The 23089-nt window shown below is 41.2% G+C and overlaps 1 protein-coding gene across 1 annotated transcript in view; it reads left to right on the forward strand.

The window, feature by feature from the left end:
* Nucleotides 1-23089, forward strand: part of Sorcs3 (sortilin-related VPS10 domain containing receptor 3) — a 634818-nt gene that overhangs the window by 511892 nt on the left and 99837 nt on the right. Inside the window, exons 9-11 of the mRNA NM_001106367.3 lie at nt 9987-10166; nt 20157-20303; nt 21815-21917. Of these exons, the coding sequence (NP_001099837.2) occupies nt 9987-10166; nt 20157-20303; nt 21815-21917 (430 nt within the window). The remainder of the gene's footprint in view (nt 1-9986; nt 10167-20156; nt 20304-21814; nt 21918-23089) is intronic.

Raw genomic sequence — 23089 nt, forward strand, 5'->3', positions numbered from 1 at the left:
TAATAATATCAGCATTTCAACTCCTCCACTGGAAGATTATAGTGCTTATTCTATGTGTCCTGCTTTGTATGAGTACCAGCTTCTAGGTGAAGATGGATCTTGTAAATTCATTGTGAACAGGACCAGGATGTGATGGCATTTCTTAATGGGGCTGCAGAAGGCCATCCTGAGGCATGCACTTGCCATGTCATATAATAAGTAGTCACTGGCCTCTAAGACGAGGCTAAGAAACAGTGTGTAAGGCTACCTGAGCATAGATTGGGATGATTATGGGATAAGAAGGTAAATCACTTTATATCCCTTGGTATTTTATTTTCAGTTGTATTCAGTGTATTCATTCTATCACATATTCATTCATTCTTTATTCATTTATTCAACTTTTCTTTAAGTGGGCAATCTATGTTAAACATAGAACTATTTGAAAGTCATTTAATAATGGAGAGTTCAAATTATAATCTCTCTCTTCCTCCTACTCTCTGCCAAAATTATTAATTTTTAATTGAAATAGAATTCTACCATTCCCCCTTGGAATAGAATTTCATCATTTTACCTCTATTTCCTCCCTCTTGTCCCTACCAGTCACCCCCTGAACCCCTCTGCATCCTGACTCTCAAGTTGATACTCTCTTTGTCTTTGATTATATTTGTTATATAAAACCTGCCTTGCCAAAAGTTTTGTTTGTATGTATCTAGGGTTCTTAAGACTGGCAACCCTGTATTAGTCAACCAGTAATGGGGTTCATCCTTGGAAGGGGCTAATTCTCTTACATCCAGCAATCAAACAGGACACAGTCTGGCTTCTATAATTTGATTCAGGAGGTAGCAGAAGGGCAGGAGTTGGTCAAGAACACTGCGATTAGAATTTTCTCTGTGGTCCTTGACTTCAAAGTACAGAGCATGCCAATGTGCCATGCTTTGAGGCACTGAGTTCTGAGTCACACCTAGGAGGAAGAAAGGCTTGCCAAATGACTTGCTCATGTTCAGAAGTGGCAAGACAAATGGTGCCATTTGCTTTAGCAGTAGCTATGGTATTGGATAGTATGACTGGGTATAGAACTAATGGGATAAAATCGTGTTGTAGCTTCGCTAGCTATTTTATACATTCATTAACTTGATTTTCTGAACTCTGCACACTTTATAAAAATCAAAATGGGAGGAAATATAGGGACAAAGAGTGGAATAGAGACTGGAGGAAAGGTCATCCAGAGACTGCCCCACCTGGCGATCCATCCCATTTGCAGCCACCAAACCCCAGTCACTATTGCTGATGCCAAGAAGTGTTGCTGACAGGAGTCTGATATGGATCTTGCCTGAGAGGCTCTGCGAGAGCCTTACAGATACAGATGAGGATGCTTGAAGCTAACCATTGGATTGAACACGGGGACCACAATGGAGGAGTTAGAGGAAGAACTGAAGGAGCTGAAGGGGTTTACAACCCTATAGGAAGAGCAACAATATCAACCAACCAAAGCCCTCTGGAGCTCCCAGGCACTAAATCACCAACCATTGAGTACGCATGGAGGGACCCATGGCTCCAGTCTCATATGTAGCAATGGATGGCATTGTTTGGCATCAAGAGGAGGAGAAGCTCTTGTTCCTGTGAAGGCTTGTTTCCACAGTGTAGGGGAATGACAAGGTGATGAAGTGGGAGTGGGTGAGTAGGAGTGGGAGCATCCTCATAGAAGCAGGAGGAGGAGGGATGGGGCATGGAAGTGGGGGAGGGAAATAACATTTGAAATGTAAATACATAAAATATCCAATAAAAATAAAAATAAATCAAATAAGTATAAGTTTAATAACACATTTAGAAGCACTTGTTAAAAAACATTGAACTATAACCAGAATAGCAAATATGGTAACAAATATTCCTTACCTGCTAACATCAAATAAATATAAATGTAATAAAATATCCTAAATCGTTTCTAAAAATTGAACTAGCAGTGGAATGAACAGTGAGTGCAGTACAAGTATTTTCTGCCTGCTAAAGCTCATAGTCTGGTAGACAACACCATTAGGTAAGTTAGTGTAAGTATACGGAGGCTACTAGAAGTCTAAGGAACATTTTTAGACAAAGGTGCATCTAATTGGGTATGGAGAGGGACAGCAACTTCCTAGAGAAAGTTATGTTTAAAATAATAGAAGGAAAACTGTAAAACTGGACCTATAAACAAAGGTAGGTCAGAAATACAAGTGTGGTAGATTTTATTATCTCAGAGGAATTTATACCGTGATACCTGCAGATAGCAAAATCCATAGATGACTAAAGTCTCTCGTATAGCTAGCACGGCATAGCATTTTCATAACCTGTGCACATCCTTTCTGAATACTTAAAATTATCTTTGACTCTCATGCCAATATTGTTTAGGGGATCACATAAAATAAATGGCATGCCCTGTTTATTAAGCAAAGGTGTATAATTAATGGAGCATTGGTCTCTGGAGAACAAAGGTTGGAAGGACCAACTACACTTGCAAAGGCCTTGTTTGAAGAGCACACAGGGCTCCTTTAACAAAGTTAAAATATGCCTTCTGAAGTTTGGTTACAGAGTTTGGCAGTATGGCTGAGGAAGAGGGCAGATCTCATATTAAATAGCCTTAGGGGAACATAGAGACTCGTGTCTGATTTCACTCTGGCTTCTCTATGAGTAGATTTTGTTGGAAAATTGTTCACGATGACGACTGCAGGATGTACCCATCAAGTAGTCTAAAGCCTGCCAGGAAATTGGTATGAAAGGATGAGAAAGGGAAAATTCAGCCATGATTTTTCCAAAGGAGGATGCTGGTGTCCCCAACCTCCAGGCCTGAGCCTTCAAGTCCTCCCTACCTTTACGTAAAGCATATGCTTCAGGAATCTTCCAAACCATCTCTCCACTGGAAGGATTTTTACAAACATATTTACCTCTGTGTGAGTGCATATTTTATGAAATTTTAACCTTTTTAGGAAAGCAATAGTTCAGTCCCTTAGGTGCGTGGCTGCAGGTGAAGTACAAATGAGGACCTGAATTGATTTCCACACAGAGCAGTCCATTAATGATTAGCAACCCCATGGTGACTTATTGTGGAGGCGTATCCAACCAGGCATGCAGCCCCTTCATAGAAGTGCATCCAGACAGACTTCTCATTAATACGAGACTGCTGTGAAAGTAGCAGGGTGGTGATCGATCATTTCATTAGCTGGTTTTGGCCCAGATTTTTCATAATCAGGGCTAAGGAGCTAGGGGCCAAGAGAATGAAGGCAGGTTAGTTCTTTCTATTGTTTAAGAGACTGGAATGACTTTGTTCCACACAGTGCTGTAGCTGCTGTTAGGCGTGCTGGGTGAAAACAAAATGATAGAAAAGTTTCCTGCTTTCACTGCCCACCATGCTTCCATTCCCAACCTGTCTGCTCCAGCCATGCATACCTGGACTTCCAAGTATTTTGCATAGGGTTAGATGAATGACCTTAGTAATGAGCAGATTTATTAGAATGAGGAGCAGCTTGCTAGGCTTCTTGTTGGGCACTGGGTTGGAACTCTCATCCCATAGGTGTCAACACTTACTCACTGATCAGAAAGCATGGTGGAAGAGAATTAGTGCAATAGGAACCAAAAGACAGTTGAACCTTTGAGCAGAACCCTACATACCCCTTCAACCTCAACCACTTACCTGGGAGCCTGGGTCTGCTCAAAGCAAAACAGGCAACACTGAAACCTTGTGAGGAGTCAATGACCGGCTCATGGATGTCCAGTGTAGTATGCTCAGTAAATCTAAGGGACGACTCTGACTTGGGGGGAGATACCAATGTCCTTCCCCTGCCTGCTATGCAGATTAAGCTCATAGTAGAATTGTGTCTCCCTCTGACAGCATTGGTCTCCATATTGCTTAAGGCTGTCACTGTACCACCAGAAGCCTGTCATAGACTTTTTTGGTCCCTTAGATTCGAATTTTTTCCTTAAGTCACCATTCTAAAAGTCATTTCTACAAGAGAAAAACATTTGTTTGCTTTCTTTCCCTAAAAGTATTTGGGTTCTAGTGATACCCCTGAACTTTGCCTGAACCGCTGGACAACAGCAAAGATTAAGGAGTACAACTCCATTCTGTGTCTGGGGAGGGGCTCATCCCTGCTTTCTAGGAGACTTGCTAAGACTCAGATATCTGACCTGTGGTTTTGTCAGAAGACCACATTTACATTCTTGCTCTCATAAGCGAGTAACTGAACTGTTGACCTACAAACAAATGTGGTCAAAACACCTAATAATTTGACCTGACCAAACTTAAATCTCATTGCCCTCAGCTCTTGAATGTTGCCCACCCTCAAGCTTGTACTGAGAACTTGGGCAACTGAGCACTTGGGCAAACAGTGCAATCAGGGGCAGCCATCTGCCTGACCCTAAAGCATTTGTGAGCATCACTTGGCTTCAAAGAAATTTCTCCTTCAGTTGTGTGATCAAGTCATCTCCATTCCCTGCTACGCGCTCGGTCCCTTTTTATTTTATATACCTTTTTAAAAGCAAACCTCGAGGTTGTGGAGAAGCTTTTGTGTACAAAGTACTTGAAGTGCAAGTGTGAGGGTTCAGGTCCACAACATCTTTATATGTGCTCACATGTAATCCTGCTTTTGGAGACTTGGATCTCCTTAAGCAAGCTGGTCAAACTATACCATGTATTCAGGGTTTAGGAGAGCACCCTGCCTCAGTAAACGAGTATAGAGTGATTGAGGAAGAAGACCCTGAAGACAAATTCTTGTCTTAGCACACAAGCACCTACATGTATGTGATCACACATACTCATTGAAAAACATACTACACACACATACACATGCAACAAAAGCTAAGTGCAATATATATGAATAAAAAGAACAAGTAAGAAGAAGTTTAAAAGCAATTCTCGGCAAGGCATGATGGTGCATGTGTATTTATTCAAACACTTGGGAGAGAGCCAGGAGGATCTGTAGCTCCAAGGCGTCCTTGGCCATGTATTGGATTTGAAGCCAGCCTGGCACACATTAAACCCTTTTGTAAAGTGAAGGAAAACAAAAGCAGTTCCTTCTGAAATGCTCGTAGATGTTATATCAGAGTTTGCAACAGTTTTTTCTTATCTACGTCAGAATGTGCAACCATTTGTCAATTGGGATGTAGTTAGTCCCATTGTGAATGGTGAGAGAGCAGGAAGCTATTTCTTATTATAAGAACAGTGAAAAGGATATTAACCTTTGTCTCCTGGCCTAGGTCTGGTAGATCACAGCCACTGTTCTTACGGATTTATGTGTAATCCTTATCTGTTTGCGCATTCCCATTCTGTCTTGTATGCACTGCTAATTGCCCTCTATCCTCCTACCCATTTACTCCATGTGGCCATTTTTATGAATGACCACCTATGTGTCAAAGCCTACTCTTAACATCTCTACCCTTCTTTTCATCTGGCTCCCTGGAATATTTGGCATAATGCCCCTGCCCCAAGTCCACACTAAAGCTCTTTCCCTTTCTTATGCCCTTCTTCTAACTATCTCTTAGATTCTTCTTACAATCTGTGTGCTCTCTGAGTGGTTCCATCCATTTCTGTTTACATCAGTGACTCCTGCATGAACAGCCTCAGCCCATCTCTCACCACTACCAAGAAGCCCTTTACTGAACTGCGTATTCACATGCCTTGTTTAAGAAGCCCAGATGTGGGCTAGTATCTGTTCAATATTCCCTGTGCCTCCTCTTCTCTTTATTTACTTTCATACCCCATTATTTACTTTGTAAACTTTTGTCCTGCATGCACTCTACAGAAAACTCTTTGCGAAGTACTAGAGGTAAAGTAATAAATACATAAGTTTCTATTCCCTAGAAGCTTAGTGTCCGATGAGAGAGAAAAACAACAAACAAATAATTATGTGATTACTTTATCACTAATTGCAAATAAAGTGCATGATATCTAAAAATAAAGAGGCCACTTTTACAAGTCAGATACTATCGATGTGCTCTCCCCAATAGATTTCCTAATACGCCACCAATCCATTTTACAAAGGCAGTGCTAAGAACCTAGTTTCTTTTTTCAGGTCTTCCTACACTTTACACTTCCTGCCAAAGGCTAGCTGTGCTGCACACAATCTTTTGTGGTGTGGCCCCTCTATTGTTACCTCTTACATGGGATGTGTGGAGCCCTTAACCTGTGTTCTTGAGAGTTCCACACTCTCTTACTTGTCTGCTTTAGTGTAGCATCCGGTTACTGTTGAGAAAAATCTAAGAAGGTGCTGTCTTCCCCATCGGGGCATAGGCTTAGGGACATCCTCTTTGCTGTAGCTTTATTAATCTTTTATTCTTCTTCCCATCTTCAGTGTGGTGCCCCAGAAGGTGGAAAATGCTTAATCATTTACGTGTTTCATGTAAACATTTAAGAAGCTCCAGGATATTAGAAAACAAACAAAGAAAATAAACAAAGAGCCGGAAGGGAGAGCGAAATATTTTCATTAGTGTTTATTTCAGAAGACCCAGATTTTGTTTAGTTATGTTCTCAAAAGTATGATTTTTCAAGTCACTGTTGAAATGGTGGGGGGTGTTACTGATCAGTGCTTTCCAAATAACATATGTGCTTATTCTGAGGCTTTTCAAGTTGTTGCAGTGATAGCGAGGTTCCCTTTTCAATGGTTTCTTATGTTTCCCTTCCTCTGTGTTCTCTCTTCCTCACTAGCTCTCTTCCCACACCTTCTCAGGATCAGCAAGCAAGAAAGAAACAGTTTCTTTGTAGTTCAATTGAGGTAGCTCTATTAAAGAAAACATTCATGATAGTCCAGAACCCTGCCGGACTGATTTTTAACTGATACTACAACGTTCTGGTTATTAACTGTTGATTTCTGTTTAACGAACTATTTAGAAAGGGTTCATATGCAAGTATGAACTACCTGTGGCCCATGGCTATATGTACCTTAAGAGCTATGATGTGGCCAGACACAATTTAGGACTTTGTGAACTTACTTAAGACATTATTACAATTGTGACTCAATTGTGGGGTTCTTTAATGAGAACTTTGTAGATGGCAATGTCATGCTCCTATATTGGAAAGTTGTACAAGCTTGGAAAACCACTTCAAAGTGATTCTGTAGAATCATCTAGAAGACTTGTTCAGGTGGTAACAATAGGACTGTCTATCCTAGCTAGTTAGAAGGGAGAAGTAGGGAGAAGCTTTGAGTTCAGGAACTCAAGGTTAGTGTGGACATCTTAGTTACCGTCTCTATTGCTGGAATAAAAATACCTTGGTAGAAGTAACTTAATGGAAAAGGGGGCTTTTTTTGATTCATAATTTGATTATAGTTCCTTGCGGCAGGGAAGATACAGCAGGAGAATGAAGCAGCTGGTCACATTGAACACAGACTCGAGAAGTAGAGAGTAGTAACTGCTTGTGCTCAACTTGCTTTCTCCTTCCTACACAACTCAGGATTCCTGCCTAGGGAATGGTGCCACCCACACTGACCAGGTTTTTTAATATTAACATAATCAACCACTGTCATGTGTAGAGGTCTGCTCCCCAGTAACTATATCTTTGGGGTTGACTATTGATATTAACCATTGTTCTGTAGCATAGCAAAGGTCCCACCTCTTCAATGAGAAAATGACAAATGTGATGAAGATCTGTAAGTCATTTTGATCACATTGAAGTTATATCTTCAGCAATACGGTGCTTAAAGAGTTAGTTTCTTGATTAAATCTCAGTAATGTCATTTGTCATCTTAATGACTAACAAATGAAGTCATGGGCAATATAGAATCTCAGACAAAGGTATGTTCTAGCTTCTTATGCTGGAGGCCGAGGACCGCCTAACCAGTTGGCACAGCCCATGACAGCTTTTTCCTAATATACACTCACAGCAAAGCTGGCTGCCTCTAACCCTGGCCATTCCATGGTATTCTAAGTTGTTTTCTCCCCACTTACTTTGCATTAGTTTAGTCTGAAATAACTTAGCTCATTCATTTTTATGACCAAAACATCTGGGAAAACCCAAGCATTTATATTGCATTTTTATCAGGGTAAGTGAATTTAATTCGGATTCCCTGCAGCTGCCCTCTCCCCTCCCACTGGGTTCTTGGGCATTCATTCCATATCTACACAACACGATTTCATCCCATGGTTTTTAGGAGTAAAATTTCTTTCTATCTTAAAGCAGTTCAGCAGGAGCTTGTAATTCTACAAGATGTATAAGCAAAAATGAGCAAGTAAAGCCACTGTCAAGGTGACTCGGAAAGGTCAAGGCTAGGGACTACTGACAAACGACCTCTAAAGTCTAGAATTTGTTTGCCTACTTTTTCTACCTTCCAGTTTTCAAGATCGTATGGCCTAGTCCTCAACAGAGTGGGGGAGGGGCTGGCTACAGAGCTGACATTGCTCTCTTCACTTGAAATGGATTCTAGGAAAGGTAGACCCTGGCTTATTAGTAATTTGCTATTGGCTCTGGTTCCTGATGCTGCTGCGACCAGCACACTTCTCCACAGGTACAATTGTGGCTCTCCATCTGTGACCTGTTATGTGGCATGCACACTGTATTTATGCATTTTAATGCCATCACTTTAAACAGATGTTTAACCATACCAACATGTCCTCCTGAGTAAATGCATATCCTCTTGGTATGGGCTCGAATGTGTCATTATTATGCAGTGATTAGAGAGTACGTCGTATGGTTTTTGTAAACTAGTTTTGAATTGTGAGCCATTCAATTGGTTTTCAGGAATAATACAGACCAGGATTAGAACCTAAAATGAATGCAAGGGCTGTGAACGGAATGCTAGTCTGTAAGGAGCAGACCATAAGAATCCAGGTTTATCCAGGGTGGAGACCCTAATGGTACCAAACCCACCTCGCAGCCTAGAGAATCAGGTTTTCATACAGACCAAGCTGACATTTGCAATGAGTCTTTACTGTATTGGTTGCTAGTGTAACATCGTTGACAACGTGCCCTGATACGAGGTTTCTGCCTAGTCTTACTGTAACTTGTTTTGCCATGTTCGGTTGATATCCCTGGGAGGCCTGCTCTTTTCTGAAACAGAGGAGGAGGAGTGGATCTGCAGGAGCGGAGATAGCAGGAAATTACGAATCCAAACAAAGCTCACCATAATGTCAGTCACAACCACAGATAGTCACAGTCTGGTTCTGTCATTTACTACCTGTGCAATTGGGAGCAGTTTGATGAACTGCTAGGTGCCTTGGTTTGCTCCAGAAAATGATAATAATCACCCTATCTCTATCACAGGATTATTTGACTTCTAATTGAAATAAAAAACACTGAATGACAGAATAGTGTCCTAGGACTAGGTGCTTTTGTTTTCACTCCTTGGGGAGAAAATTGAAATTCGTGGAGGCTGATACATTCATCAGCCACTTGTCCCACAGCGGCAGCGCATATAGGAAGACCCAGGGCACCAAGTCTTAGGTTGAGTGTGATTACTGGCCAAGAATATATTTTTTTTCTCCTTTGCAGCAGGCTCTCCATTAGTTTCACTTAAATATCACACGGATCTCCCGGACACACAATTAATTGACTGATGCCCGTGCGTTACCTGAGGTTGGAGGTCTCTGGCCAGACCTACCTGCCTCATTGCCAGCCACCTGATACTGAGGCTTGCTAAGGAAAGCACTGTGCCTCAAAGATTTAAAACCATAAGTGAAGATCAAAAGATGGGATGGGGCCCGCTGCTCCACATGTCTGCGTGTCCTCCTGGATGGCTAGATGCCTCTGTTAGCACTAACACTCAATTTCAAACATAAATGTAAAAAATGAGCAGGGACGAATCCCTTGGAACCACGGGAAATGATACTCACTAAAGCCCCTTACAACCATCTTGCTGTCACTTAGTAAGGAACGGAAATCATGATACTCACGATTGATAGCCTTGGTCCAACGCAGAACTGCTTAACATTGCCTATAACTCAAGATTTTTCTCAACTATTTCCCAAGTCATGGGACTTACCGGAGGTCCCAGCGGGGAGAGAGGTACGGTGCCCTACCTTCTCACAGGCCATCTGTCTCATTACAGGACATGCACATCATCAGTACAGATGAGAACCAAGTGTTTGCAGCCGTCCAAGAATGGAACCAAAATGACACCTACAACCTCTACATCTCAGACACACGCGGGATCTACTTCACATTGGCTATGGAGAACATTAAGAGCAGCCGAAGTCTAATGGGGAACATCATTATTGAGTTATATGAGGTATGTAGCCAAAATTACCCCTCCCTGGCCTGACCTTCCCTTTTCATGTGTTTCGACTTTATAAGCATAGGCACTATAATCCTGCGCTTGACCCCAGCTGTTTCACTTGGCAATTGCATTGCGAGGCAAGGGATGCAAACTCTTTGTAGCCCAGTGCCAGAGAAATAAAGGTACAAGTGCTCGTCTGGTAATATTCTTGTGAGGTGAGGGGTAGGGTGTGTGTAAGGGATCCTCTGTCTCAGTAAGGTCAATGTCTGCACGTGCACGAGCGTGTCAGAACTGAAGGCACACGGCATACACGATGACTTAAGGAGCCTTTCAAAACTCCAGGCTTCTTGCTATGTACGTTTCTAGAAAAAAAAGAGGATGCTATGTCCATGCAGAAATTATTTTTAAAATGATACTTATAAACATAATTTAGAGGAAAAGAAGGAAAAATTTAAAAAAACTTATAAGAGAGTAAATGCCACAACATGATATAATGAAAAATTTGCCTTGACATGAGTATCACACACACACACACACACACACACACACACACACACACACACGCACACATGCACACACACACAGACACACACACACATATATATAACATACATATATATATATATACATACATATATATAAAATGTATGCCAGTTAAAAGGACACTTTGCCTAGGTATCCACATGAGTGCACACAGAAATTAGAGAAAAATTAGAGATCCTGAGAGATGTGTTGTTTCCTTCTGTCATTAAAGGCCGTGTATGACTTTTGACAGCACTAGAAAGAGAACAGGTTAAGTGACTGGATTATACTAGGGATGTGATGAGCTGGATTTTGCAGTGTGTCTTAGGTACCTCATGTGACAAAAGAACACAGTGGTTAAACTCACACATGTTGTGACGAGTGAGCTCAGCTCTGGCTGGGCTCTCAGATTACCTGGATGAGCTTTGCTCTGGTGGCTTTCGGAATAGAAGTAGGTCAGAAGGTTCAGTACATTATCCTGTGGCCAGTTCTGGCATCTGTCACTGGTATCTACATTGTCTACTTTGTCACCACCTAGTTACTAAAGGCCTCTATCCTCACATCCTATTCCCAGCTCCATATCTCTATTGTTTATTTCCTTTTTCTATATTCCACTGAATCCAGTTAGTGCTGCCAATTACTTCATATGTATGGGATCATCTACTGGAGCATGGTTAACTTATCACATATTACATTCTTAAACTAAACTGAATCTCCCTCTCCTAGCCACCGCCATCTGTCAGCAGCAACCTAGCCAGGGTTGGGAGCTTATGTTACCTGCCACGAAGCATGCTGGGATACCCAATGCCTTTATCTTGTGGAAGTCTAAAACAATTCTCTCCAACAGCAAGGCTTATTTGAGGAAATGTCCAGGTTTCTTCCTTCATTTGTAAGGTTTGGCAGAAAAGTCTAAGGGGTATAGATAACTTTGATAAACTTACATTCTTTATCTGTAACCTAATCAAGGGTCAGAAGTAAACTTTCATTATTAACAACACGCTACAGCCTTGGGTATAGTTTGGAGGAATAGCCCCAAGATTCGTAAGACTCTAAGGAGGAATATTCATTCCCCTGTGCTGTCACCCAAATCAAAGAATATAAAACACTGATGCAGATGACCTCATTGCAAAAATTAGAAGCCCCATGTGAGAACCATAGTGTCCATCTCTATTCTCAACACTCAGAGAGCTGAGGCAAGAGGATCATGAGTTCAAATCCAGGCTAGGCTAAATAGAGAGAACCTGTCTGGATAGATAGATAAGATAGATAGATAGATAGATAGATAGATAGATAGATAGATAGATAGATAGATAGATAGTAATAAAATGAAAAAGGAAGAAATCAATGTTTTTCCATGGTTGCTCTTGACATGATGGGTGAGCTTACCATTGTGCTTTTTATTCAGGGAGCCTGGGTCTCCTTGGTTTCTTTGGTGATTTAGAACTTTGAGATGCTGATCTGAAGCAAGGCATGAATCAGTATGAAGAATATACCCAGATCCATGTAATTTTTTCTCACTACTGAAGTTGGTCTTGTATTTTCAATGTCACCTAGGGAAAAAATGCATGATGTTACTGGTTTTATTGAGAGGAAAGCCATACTACTTAAGGCAATATCTTTAATGCAAGTTCTGTGAGCCTGCTTTCCACTCAATTTTGCCACAGTTGATTATGATCATACTCTGTGTTCAAACTCTTGACAAGACCCTCTGGGAGCTTCTACTTAGTCTGCTGGTTTTTGAGTGGGTCAGTAAGCAATTTACCTGCTTTACCTGCACTAGACTAGACCCTAAGTGAAGCAGAGAGGGATAAAACAAATGGAAAGCATAGCCTTTTATCTGTTTGTTTAAGTTTGAGATTGTGGTTTCACTTATCAATTTAAAAGTCCTAGGAATAAATAGTGAATCCATTGCTCCCTAGAAGTGTCATTATGAACAGCAGCGAGGTAGCAAACATAAATGAATTATTCAGGTGGACCCCAAACCAAGGGAGATCAGGATTGGCTGTATATGACCAGGTCCTTTTCTCAGAGTGGCATATATTCTTATCAGTCCCATTGACACCTTCTGAAGGAAATATTGGAGAAGTGTAATCCATCTCCAGTGTTAAGAATAGAATGAACCAAGGGATAGGCAGACAGGTTAAATTTTTTATAAAGTATGCTAGCCACCCTAATTGTACAGAATAATGCTTGTCAGGGACATGAGTGAAAACTGGATAATTGATTAGATTTCAAATTCTGGAAGGCACTTAATAATAAGTGAATAAATTGGAGCCTGACATTATCTAGACCATGACCATATTGAAGATTTTTAATGGATGATGCTGTTTTGCACCTGGAGATACATTCTGTAGTTTGGAGATAAAGCTCAATTTAATTGGTCTCTAGAGGTCATTAGGATTTAACCTTCTTCACTGGAGATTCTTATACATAGACAGAGAATGAGAATGGGAACCATATGGACAGTTAGCAAAGAGAATATAATTCTTCTGGACTTCAAGTGCCCTTGAGTAATGCAGCTGAGAAAAGCAGTAAAATTCTTGTATAATTCAGCCAAATGCACACACTTTAAGCAAATGCATTTTGTCCAGTGACGTGAGGTCTGATGCATAATGGCAGTGTACTTGGACAAGTCTATGGGACACTCCTAAGGTAGAGACCAGAGTCCACCTAGTATTAGAAGTATCCTTCTGCTAAGCCGTAGGGTCCCACAGAAGGAAGATGAATTCTAACTTGAGAAAATTTGTAGCAGCTTAAAGGGACTTGGATACAGAGATGGGCTGCCGGAGCTTGAGTGCAAAGTGGACATCCTTCTTCATGGAAGGTTGTGTGGAATTGTGGATTAGTGGAGCATGGGTCTTAAGCTACCAGGACAGACTTAACACGCACTCAGTACAGAGGTGGACATTCACACTGTGTTTGCAGTTTTACTCACATATCACCAGCAAATGTTTATCTGTGCCGATCCAGGTTAATTTGTGACTTTATAATGTAGTAAGGCATCGCAGCTCTTTCCCTCCTCTGAGAGAAGAAAGATTCTTTTGGGAAACTGTAGATGTTGGGTTGCTTGCACCCACTTTGATTATCTAAAGCGGATGGTGAAGTATTCCATCTTCCCCATGAGCCTCTTATGCTGCCTGACAAGGTAGAGGAGACGCCCCTAGCAAGCCTTGTCACCGAGGTTCTTCGGAGAAGGCAAAAGACCAGCTCCACTGAACCCCCTCTAACCAGAAGAGGGCAATACAATTTTGAGAAATAATCTAAAGCAGTAATTTCCAGGTATGGAAGTTCATTTATTAATTTATTCTCTAATTCCAACTTCAAAGTCCAATTTAGCCATTGATGTAATTGTGTAGAAGAGAAAGCAGTGTTTGATGGTCAAATAATTATTGGTCTCCTCCTTAAGGTGCTGACAGTGAATCAGTTGAATGTAGTACTTTGAATGTCTTGAATTCTAATAATTTTTCACACAGCATCTTATTGTAGGTTTTGTTTTCATATTCCTAAAAAAAATCCCACAAATAACCATTCCAGAACCTAGAGTTGAGCTAAGAATTCTTGTTCTGATGAACTTTCTTTAATGCTTAATCTAATATTCAACTTATAACTCCCTGCAATAACATCATATTAGCTGCAGTGCCTTAGGCAGACACTGTAAACTACAATAAATACATAACTTGATACCTGGAATGGTGCTTATGCCTTTGATCCCAGCACTTGAAGTTCAAGGGAAGCCTGATTTACACAGAGAGCACCAGGCTAGTCCAGCTTATATAATGAGACCGCACAAGTGTTGCGGTAAAAAATAAAAGGGCTTGACTTGTTCCCACGAGTACCCTGTCGGGCGGTTGCACTCACGCTAGTTCCAGCTCCAGCAGGCCATTGGAAATAGCCCTGATTTTTCTCAATAGCTCCACAGAACCCCCAAGTAGTTTGTGACCCAGGCAATCTCGTCCAATGAAGCACCCTGTCAGGCTGCCCCCGCCCTCACTCACAGCTTGCTTATCTGGTTTCTACCACGCCAGACATACACAGCTCAATTCATGGCCATTATATCCATCTACCATACAATCTCTTGAACTCAATTAATCTCCACATGAAAGAACACATCACACAATATCCTCTGATCCAATTGATAAGATATAATTTGCCCATCTAGATGACACAAAATCCTGTATACACCTATGCCTTAAGAATAGTCATAACAACCTGTAACTATGCGCAAAGAAGAATCTTAACATCTCAGCTACTTTCCCCTCACTCCAGTCTCCTCTGCCTCTCTAAAACTTTTCTCCCGCCCATCCTTCCTTCTCTTCCAATGATAGGCCTTGTTCTATCCTGTACCTGCCTTCACTTGCATAATGACATCAACACAAGCTACATATAGACTTCAAAATTATTACAACAAAAAATTTAAAAGTAAAAAATGAACAGATGAAATCAGTAATAGTAATAGTCATACACTCAATTTTGGCCAAAGATACACAAATTATTTATTTATTTCATATATACTCAAGACAAAACATTGTTCATGAAATATTTTGTATTTTTTCATATGGTCTTAAAGAACTCCAGATTATATTTGATATTTCCAACTCACCTCCAATCATGTAGTAAATTTTTGCCTGAAGTAGTTGATCTATAGTTATATTTCATAAAATTTATTATAGGTAAAGGAGAGTCATATATTTATAAATAAACTTGATCAGAACCCAAATTGATTATCAACTCCAATTAATGTTGATTAAAACTAAACAGTCTCTTTCTTTCACTTGCTAACTACATGCCTACATAACGTATGTGGCCAGTGGTTCCCATAGTGAATTTCACAGACCTAAATCCCAGATGCACTATTGGTTATTTCTCTCTGGTGAACATTGCTTCCCAAGTTCACTATACAATTACAGGGTCGTGTAAACTGAATGGCTTGGCTCACATCACACAACTAGGATATGGTCCCGCTACATCGGAAAGCATCCATATCAGTCTGGCTAAAACATCAAGCTTTTCCCTCTAACCTTTGTGCTTTTTACATTCTTAGAAAAGAGTCCTAATTCCTGTGCAATTAGGCATGCACTCTTTGGTACATGGTTCTATGGATTTTGATAAGTGCATGCGGTTGTATAACTAAGTTTACAATCAAGACATGGAAGGAATCCATTCTCCAGAGCCCTCACTTTAATGTCCTTTGGCATGTACTCCACTCCAGCCCTGCCCTTTGCAGAGTGACACTTAGTGGAATAAGATAAGCTGTAAGCTTTGGAGTCTAGCCTTCTTTGCCCTAGAAAAACGCATCCGAGAGTCATCTGGTGTGTGGCACGCAGTGTGAGTTGTATCAGCGTGTGTTCATTTTTATTGCTGAGTAACATTCCACTCTGTGACTGGGCCGTAGATATTGTTCATTAGTTAGAGAGCAGTTAGGCTGCTCTCAGTTCTGTATGATTGTGATTCAAATATCTGTAAATACTTGCAGGAACATTATCTCTCACTTAAAGGCAGGCCTGACAAATTAAATATAAATATATGTTTATGAAGCCATCAATATGATTTTTAAAGTGGCAGTTCATCTTGAGGATATGAAATTGTCATTATTGTCATTGTTTTGTACATTCCTCAACACTTGGTATTAGAGGGGAGAGAGGGGGGAGGGAGGAATGTGTATGCATGTGTGCACACACCCATGTGCTCCCATGCATGTAACCATTCTGATTACAGTCTGGGTGCTCCATCATGGGAGGTCCGTATTTTACTTCTCTAGTGATTCTGCTGAACCCTCTATATATGGACACTAAACTCTAACTCTCTGTGTTATTCCCCAGTGTCCTAATTTTCTGTTTATTAATTGGTATTTCTTTGCCTTACCTGTCTCTAGTGCTTGATCTCCATTCTGTCTGCTTCTATAACCTTCAGTGACCCTTCTTGGTCCAGATGGATAGCTGCTTATACACTCCACAGGGACATTTCCCTGCCATAACCTTGGTTACACCCTTCCTGTAGTTCTGATGCTAGGGACAGCCCACGGCAGATCATACTAATTACTTTATCTCAGCAGATCCCTAGTTTCTTTTTGCTGAGGTCCCAGGGACATAGCCAACAGATGACCATGCCACCTGGACACCACGATCTGCCAAGGGGCCTGCAGTCGTATCCCTCTGTACCTCATTCTAATTCCCAGAGGGAATTGCCAGCCTGATACATTAACTTTTCCTGAGGTGATGAAACCAAATGTTTATTCAGATAAGGCATCAAAAGTAAGAGTCCATCAAAGTTCAACTTGGAGAACGTGTGAGTTCATAGCATTGGTGAAGGATTACATCTAGGAACATGAATGATCACTGAAACAGCTGTATCACCAGAAAGCTCTACCCCATCATAAGTGATGACCTCATGCAAGGAGCACCACGGAGTCAACCTTCCATTTCACCTTCTACTTCCTAAGCACTCTAGAGTCTTCAAAGATCACTTGCCCATATGGGAAGGGGGTGGGGATAATGGCTAAGACATCAGATGAGAGACTTGTGAGTCTGTCTTCCTCCTCCTCCTTTTGGGGTTTGTCAGTAGTCTGTTAACATTACAATTCACCCACCTATTTTTGTGTTGTTCTCAATTAGTTGCCATGGATACCTTTACTCTAAAATGTTGATCATGTTATGCACAAAGAATAAAGCCAAGCTGCAGCAGGCACTTGTACCCATGGGCACCATCACATGCTTCTCGCTGGACTTTCAGGAACAACAGCAGCAGTCACACTAATGATTTCACCCTACAATGGGATAAAGAATATTTAGAGTTAGTGGGATGCTAAGTGCCTCCTCCTCAGATAAAAACCAAAACTATGTATCTCGTGACTGAAACATGCTGTCAGAAAAATTCCCACATGCATGTCCCCAAACACATAGATTTGGACATGAATATTGGGGTCTGGAATGAGTATATTTCTATCTTGAGTTGCAACCAAACAGCAAAAGTTCTAAGTCAAAAAGACACAGTAGGTCAGTGGATCAAACTGATCATCTATTTTCTTGATTCATGAAGCCATGAATCATACAGGTCATGGACCATCCACACAGATGGAATGACTTTAATTTTTCAGGACTGTTAGGAAGATTGCTATTGCATTGTGTCTAACTTCACGAGAGGCAAGTTCAGGGCTGAGTGTGGAGATTTCCATGGGAATACCTCTTTCCTACAACTTTTGTTCTCCCTTCTCTTGACTTTGACTGTAGGAATTTTTTGTGTGACTCAAGGAAATTTCTCATCTTAGCAGATGTGGAAAAAGCATATTCTGTTTGTTTGACACGCTCATCCTATGTGTGTTTGTATACACCTGTTCTCAGGCAAGGATGTCACAGGCACTCCCAAGCAACAGTGAGACATAGACCCAGAGTCAGACCTATTTATGTTCTACCAGAAGTAAACAGCAAAGCCCCGAGTGTGAGTTGCAGGAGGGCAACTGATTTAGGAGAGAGTTTTGTGGCAGAAAGAATACCAGAAGATCTACAGAAAGTAAAGTAACATTCCATGCTCTCGGGGAAATCTAAGACATCCAGATTTAATCAGCATCTCTTGCCATGGGTTTTGTTATTGTTGGGGTTTTTTTTTTTGTTCGTTTTCATTATTTGTTTTTCATTTTCAAGCATGGTTTCTCTGTGTAGCCTTGACTGTCCTAGAACTTGATATGTAGACCAGGCTGCCCTTGAACTCAGAAATCTGAGTTCATCCCTTCTATCTCTCACTGACTCATTGTCAAATTCCTCTGGTGCTGTCTCTTCCTGATGGCTCTATCCTCCTCCTGGCATTCTCTGTCCCTTTGTCTGAGGCATTTTTGTTTGTCTTATTTGGGTTGGCATTCTCTTCCAAGGCCAGTCAGGTTACCACAAAAACCAACTATAAAAAGCCCTGAGTTCATCAGCCCAAGGATGTCATTTGGGAGACTTCTCCTTTCCTCCCACTGGTGTTCCTTCAGAGTGGTGGTGAATTGCAATGAACCAAGATCCTTGAAGAATGTAGGATAAGGAAACCTAGAACATCTCAGTGTTGTCCAGTGTGTTAGTTACTTTTCTTGTTGCTATGACAAACACCTGGCAAATGGAAATTGAGGAAGGTGGGCTTATTTCCATTGGCCTGCAGTTTGAGGATTAGTGCTTCACAATGGGAAAGTCATAGCAGCAGACGGGCTGTTTTGTGGCTGTTTTCTGTCTTGAAGCAGAGATAGATGGGTAATGATAAGTTAGCCTTTTTAATTCAGTTTGGGTCTCAAGTCCATGAAATGACACCACGGATAGAACTTCCCTCCTCAGTTAATGGGAAGTTTATGGATAGAACTTCCCTCCTCAGTTAAATCTTTTTAGAAATACCCTGAGATGTATACTCACAAGTATCTTTCTATAAGGACTCTAAATCCAGTCCAGTTGACAATAAAACACATCCAGCAAACCTGCTATTTAATAGTGCATGCATGTATGTGTGTGTGTGTGTGTGTGTGTGTGTGTGCACGCGTGCACGCACGCACGTGTGTCCAATTTCAACTTGGGTGCATACATGTAGCACAGAAGCACACATACAACCTTCCATATACTCTGCCTTATTTTTAATACACTTGTACATGCACATACATACACACATACACACACTATATTATTTATTACACACACAGATACACACAAAATCTTGTTTTTATTTTGGCTTTGGAATATGCTGGCAATTATACAAATCACTTTCTGTTATAGGACATTGTGATCCTAAGAATCTGTTCTCCTAACCAGAAAGTAGAGCAAAAGTTCAAGCGGAATTTGCACTTAGCCTAGTGTACATTTTAATTGATAAATCAACTCCAGCTACTTGTTTTGCAGTACTGTTCTTTATTCCCTCAAAATATCAAGGGCATGAAAATCCCAATGCATTAGAAGCTCTGGCAAGAGCGCTCTGCATTATCTCACAGCACCTTTGTCAGCCAACTAGGGAAAAAGAGAGAAACCACTAGTTTTAAAGTCACCTAAAAGATGATATGTAAATCATACAGTGTCATGCAGTGAGCTAGAGGCATGCATTGATATCAGCTCTCTTTGCTGGATCATCTGCTGCATGATATCTACTTTATTTCTAAGAAGTATTTGTGGGCTGCCATAAGGGGTGATCCCTTGGTGACTTCACAACCTGTCTACTAGAATCCCTTGAGGTAACACAGTTGTCTCTGGAAGGGGTAAAGCCTTTGTTCATTATAAGAGTAACTGTTAATAGTTAACTGAAGATCTATGGAGCAAAGAACAAAGGCAGGCAAAATGGGGAAAATCTGATATATAAAGTGAGATGGGGCATGCAAGGATTTGGTATAGGGTACAAAGGTGAACCTTGGGGAATATGATATTTGTTACTCCTTTTCTTCCCTTCTATACCCCATGTAAGATGCCAGTCTTTCAGGTCTCTCCAAGGCTACCATCTTGGCCCAACATAGCTCTCCATCTCTCACCTTTCTCCTAGGTAGCAGGTATCAAGGGCATATTCCTGGCAAACAAGAAGGTGGATGACCAGGTGAAGACGTACATCACTTACAACAAAGGCAGGGATTGGCGTCTACTGCAAGCTCCAGATGTGGACCTGAGAGGAAGCCCAGTGCACTGTTTGCTGGTCAGTTATTCAGCCCCATGTAGAATTCACAAGGGCAGGTAGCTCCCCTGGGGATAGTGTACCAAGGACTCTCTTCCTTCATTTGAAATTTGTCTGGTCCTGAGCAATATTAGGAGCACAGGGCTGCATGCTCAGACGGCTACATAGACAGAATGGAAGACTCAGTGGATTGCTTAGGTTTTTATTTATGAGAGACAATGCCCTAAAGCTGTTGGTAAAATAAAGAAATGGACAGTGAGCCTGTGCTTGTTAATAGAAGTACTAGACAGGACTCAGAAGAGCTAACTCATATGTTAACTGATACTTTGTTCAGTGCTAAATAGATGTCAGGGTAAGCAAGGAAGCCCATCAGGGTCAGACAGGGTTGTCTACACTGAATTGTCAGTTAACCTATTAGCTTTAGAAAGTCATTGCTATGGGAATGATGAGGCAGACAGTGTTGGGGACATGATGAGTAAGATGACATTTCTGCTTAAGTGTGCCTCAATGTAAAGATAATTAACAATAATACAACCACCAAGTTCCTGTTAGCGAATGTCTGCACCAGAAGCCATTCTAACATCTCAGATAGGTGCCTGAGTTTATCCTGAGACAAAGTTGTCTTCTTCCATATATTCAAATAGATTTATGAGCCAAGTGGCTTCTAGACATTGTGTGGGAATCTAGAGATATAATCATGTGCAGGTCAGAAAGGGACACTACCATTTTGTAAGTTTTAGGCAAATTATGTTTAGTGTTTTCTGTGGCTCTTGTTTAGATGCCAGGAATACCACACAAATGGCTGCCGAGTCATTGGAGCAGTTCATGGGATCACTGTGATTTATTCTCTTTTGCTGTTGAACCTGAATTATACTTCATCTTACTCTCTTCATCTAATTTTCTCTATATCTCAATTTGTCATCATAATAATTATTTTTATTTTATAGGTTTATGTCTATATGACCAAACCCCTTTCTATAATAGGCATAGGAAAGTAAATGGAAAAGAGTCCAGTGTTCAGTGAATTTCAGATAATGGCTTAAAATGTTTTAAGAAAAATTACAAGCAGGATCAAAACACACAAGCACAGACACAGACTTTGGTGCAAGAAACTTGTTGAGAACCTGGACTATGTCATGTAGTTTGTCAGTTTCACTCCCCTGGAAGTCCCTAATAGTCAGGGTTTGATGATTTGAGGGTTTGATAAAAGACTCTTGTCATCCTCTGTGAAGGAAATGTCTACTAGTCTTCCTAAAGCTACCCATGAACTAGACCTTGAAAGCTGGATTGACTGCAGAAAAGGAGAGAAGGCATTTGATACTGGGTGAGAAAAAGGGAGGAAGGATCTAGGAGTGATACTTGGGGCAACTTCTAATGTGAAATGCTGGATCCATCGGGCCAATGGGCCTGAAGTTCAGTATGCACACTGCTGATGTATCTAGATCATGCCCACCTGCAAGCTCCACCTCTTATCCTGGAGGGCCAGAGTATGGCGGGAGATTCCTGCATTTAAAATATTCTCTTCTTTTTAGCCCTTCTGTTCCCTACACCTGCATCTGCAGCTCTCTGAAAACCCATATTCTTCTGGAAGAATCTCCAGCAAGGATACAGCTCCTGGACTTGTGGTTGCCACAGGTAAAAAATGTTCCTTGGATTTCTTTTTCACCACTGGCTTCTGGGATAAGGTTTGTGGCAAACTTGTGGGTCATGAATTCATTTGAGCAATAGATAGAAACTCCCCAGAAAATGAGCAAGATTGTTCAATCTTCAAAGCCCATTCTAAAAAACACTGAGATGCAAAGAGCTTTGGACAGACTTAGCTTCTAGGTTAATTCATCCTGCCCCAAAGTCCCAGAGGGGTCCTCTGCATGGAGTGAAAGGTTAGCAGTCCTGTCAAAGTCAACTGACTGACCAGAGAGATTGTAACGGGGAATTCTCAGTTTGAGAAAACATGCAGTACGAATTTCCCAGCTCTCCAAATATCAGGTAGGGCAGTTTTCTTTTTACACAGAAGATACTTTACCTGGGTTTCACCCCAGAGCTGTTTTTAATCAGGAGGTCTCTGGCGCCTGTAAAGGTTTGTTTACACACGATTAAGCACTTGGCAGAGAGCCTAGGGAAAGGGGCAGAAAAACTTCAGGTTGCAATGTTGGAGCCACTGTCCACTGAGCATCAATCAAAAGTGAGGACTGCACAGCAGCTCTCAGAGGAAATGGAAGTCTCTGGGGAATGTGCCTGGATTAACATGCATTTGATTTGCATATGCCTTTTTAGGAATACATTGTTGATATAAAGTAAGATGGGTTTCTAATCTTAGTATTTACAGCTCTGGTGTCAGGGAGCACGCCCCCTTCTCCCAGTGAGAGTACATAAATTCACAGTGAGTGTCTGAGGATACAGTTCTCCTCCACCAATCCAACACTTACTTCTGGATTCCCTGTTCTTGTAGACATGGATCCCATCTCCAAAGCTCCAGTCCAATCAACTTTCAATCACTAACCATCACCAAGCACTTTGATAAACTCAGAGACTTGTAGAGCCTGCTGCCCTTAAAGGCAGCCTTACTTCACTCAGTGTGGACAGGATCCAGCATGACTAACACCACTGTTCTCAGAAGCACCAGGTTGCTCAGGCTCTTGCTTAGAGAGTGAAGCCTACACCCGAAGTCCACGTGATAGTTCTTTAACATCAGGGGCTATAAGCCTATCTGCTTCTCATCAAAGTCTACAGGAGACCCAAGGCTGGACCAGAAGCTATACTTAGCAATTTTGGTCACTGATAAAAGTAGACATTTGAATGCTTCTGAG

Source organism: Rattus norvegicus, chromosome 1 (assembly GCF_036323735.1).
Source record: "Rattus norvegicus strain BN/NHsdMcwi chromosome 1, GRCr8, whole genome shotgun sequence".
In the NCBI taxonomy this organism is placed as follows: Eukaryota; Metazoa; Chordata; class Mammalia; order Rodentia; family Muridae; genus Rattus; species Rattus norvegicus.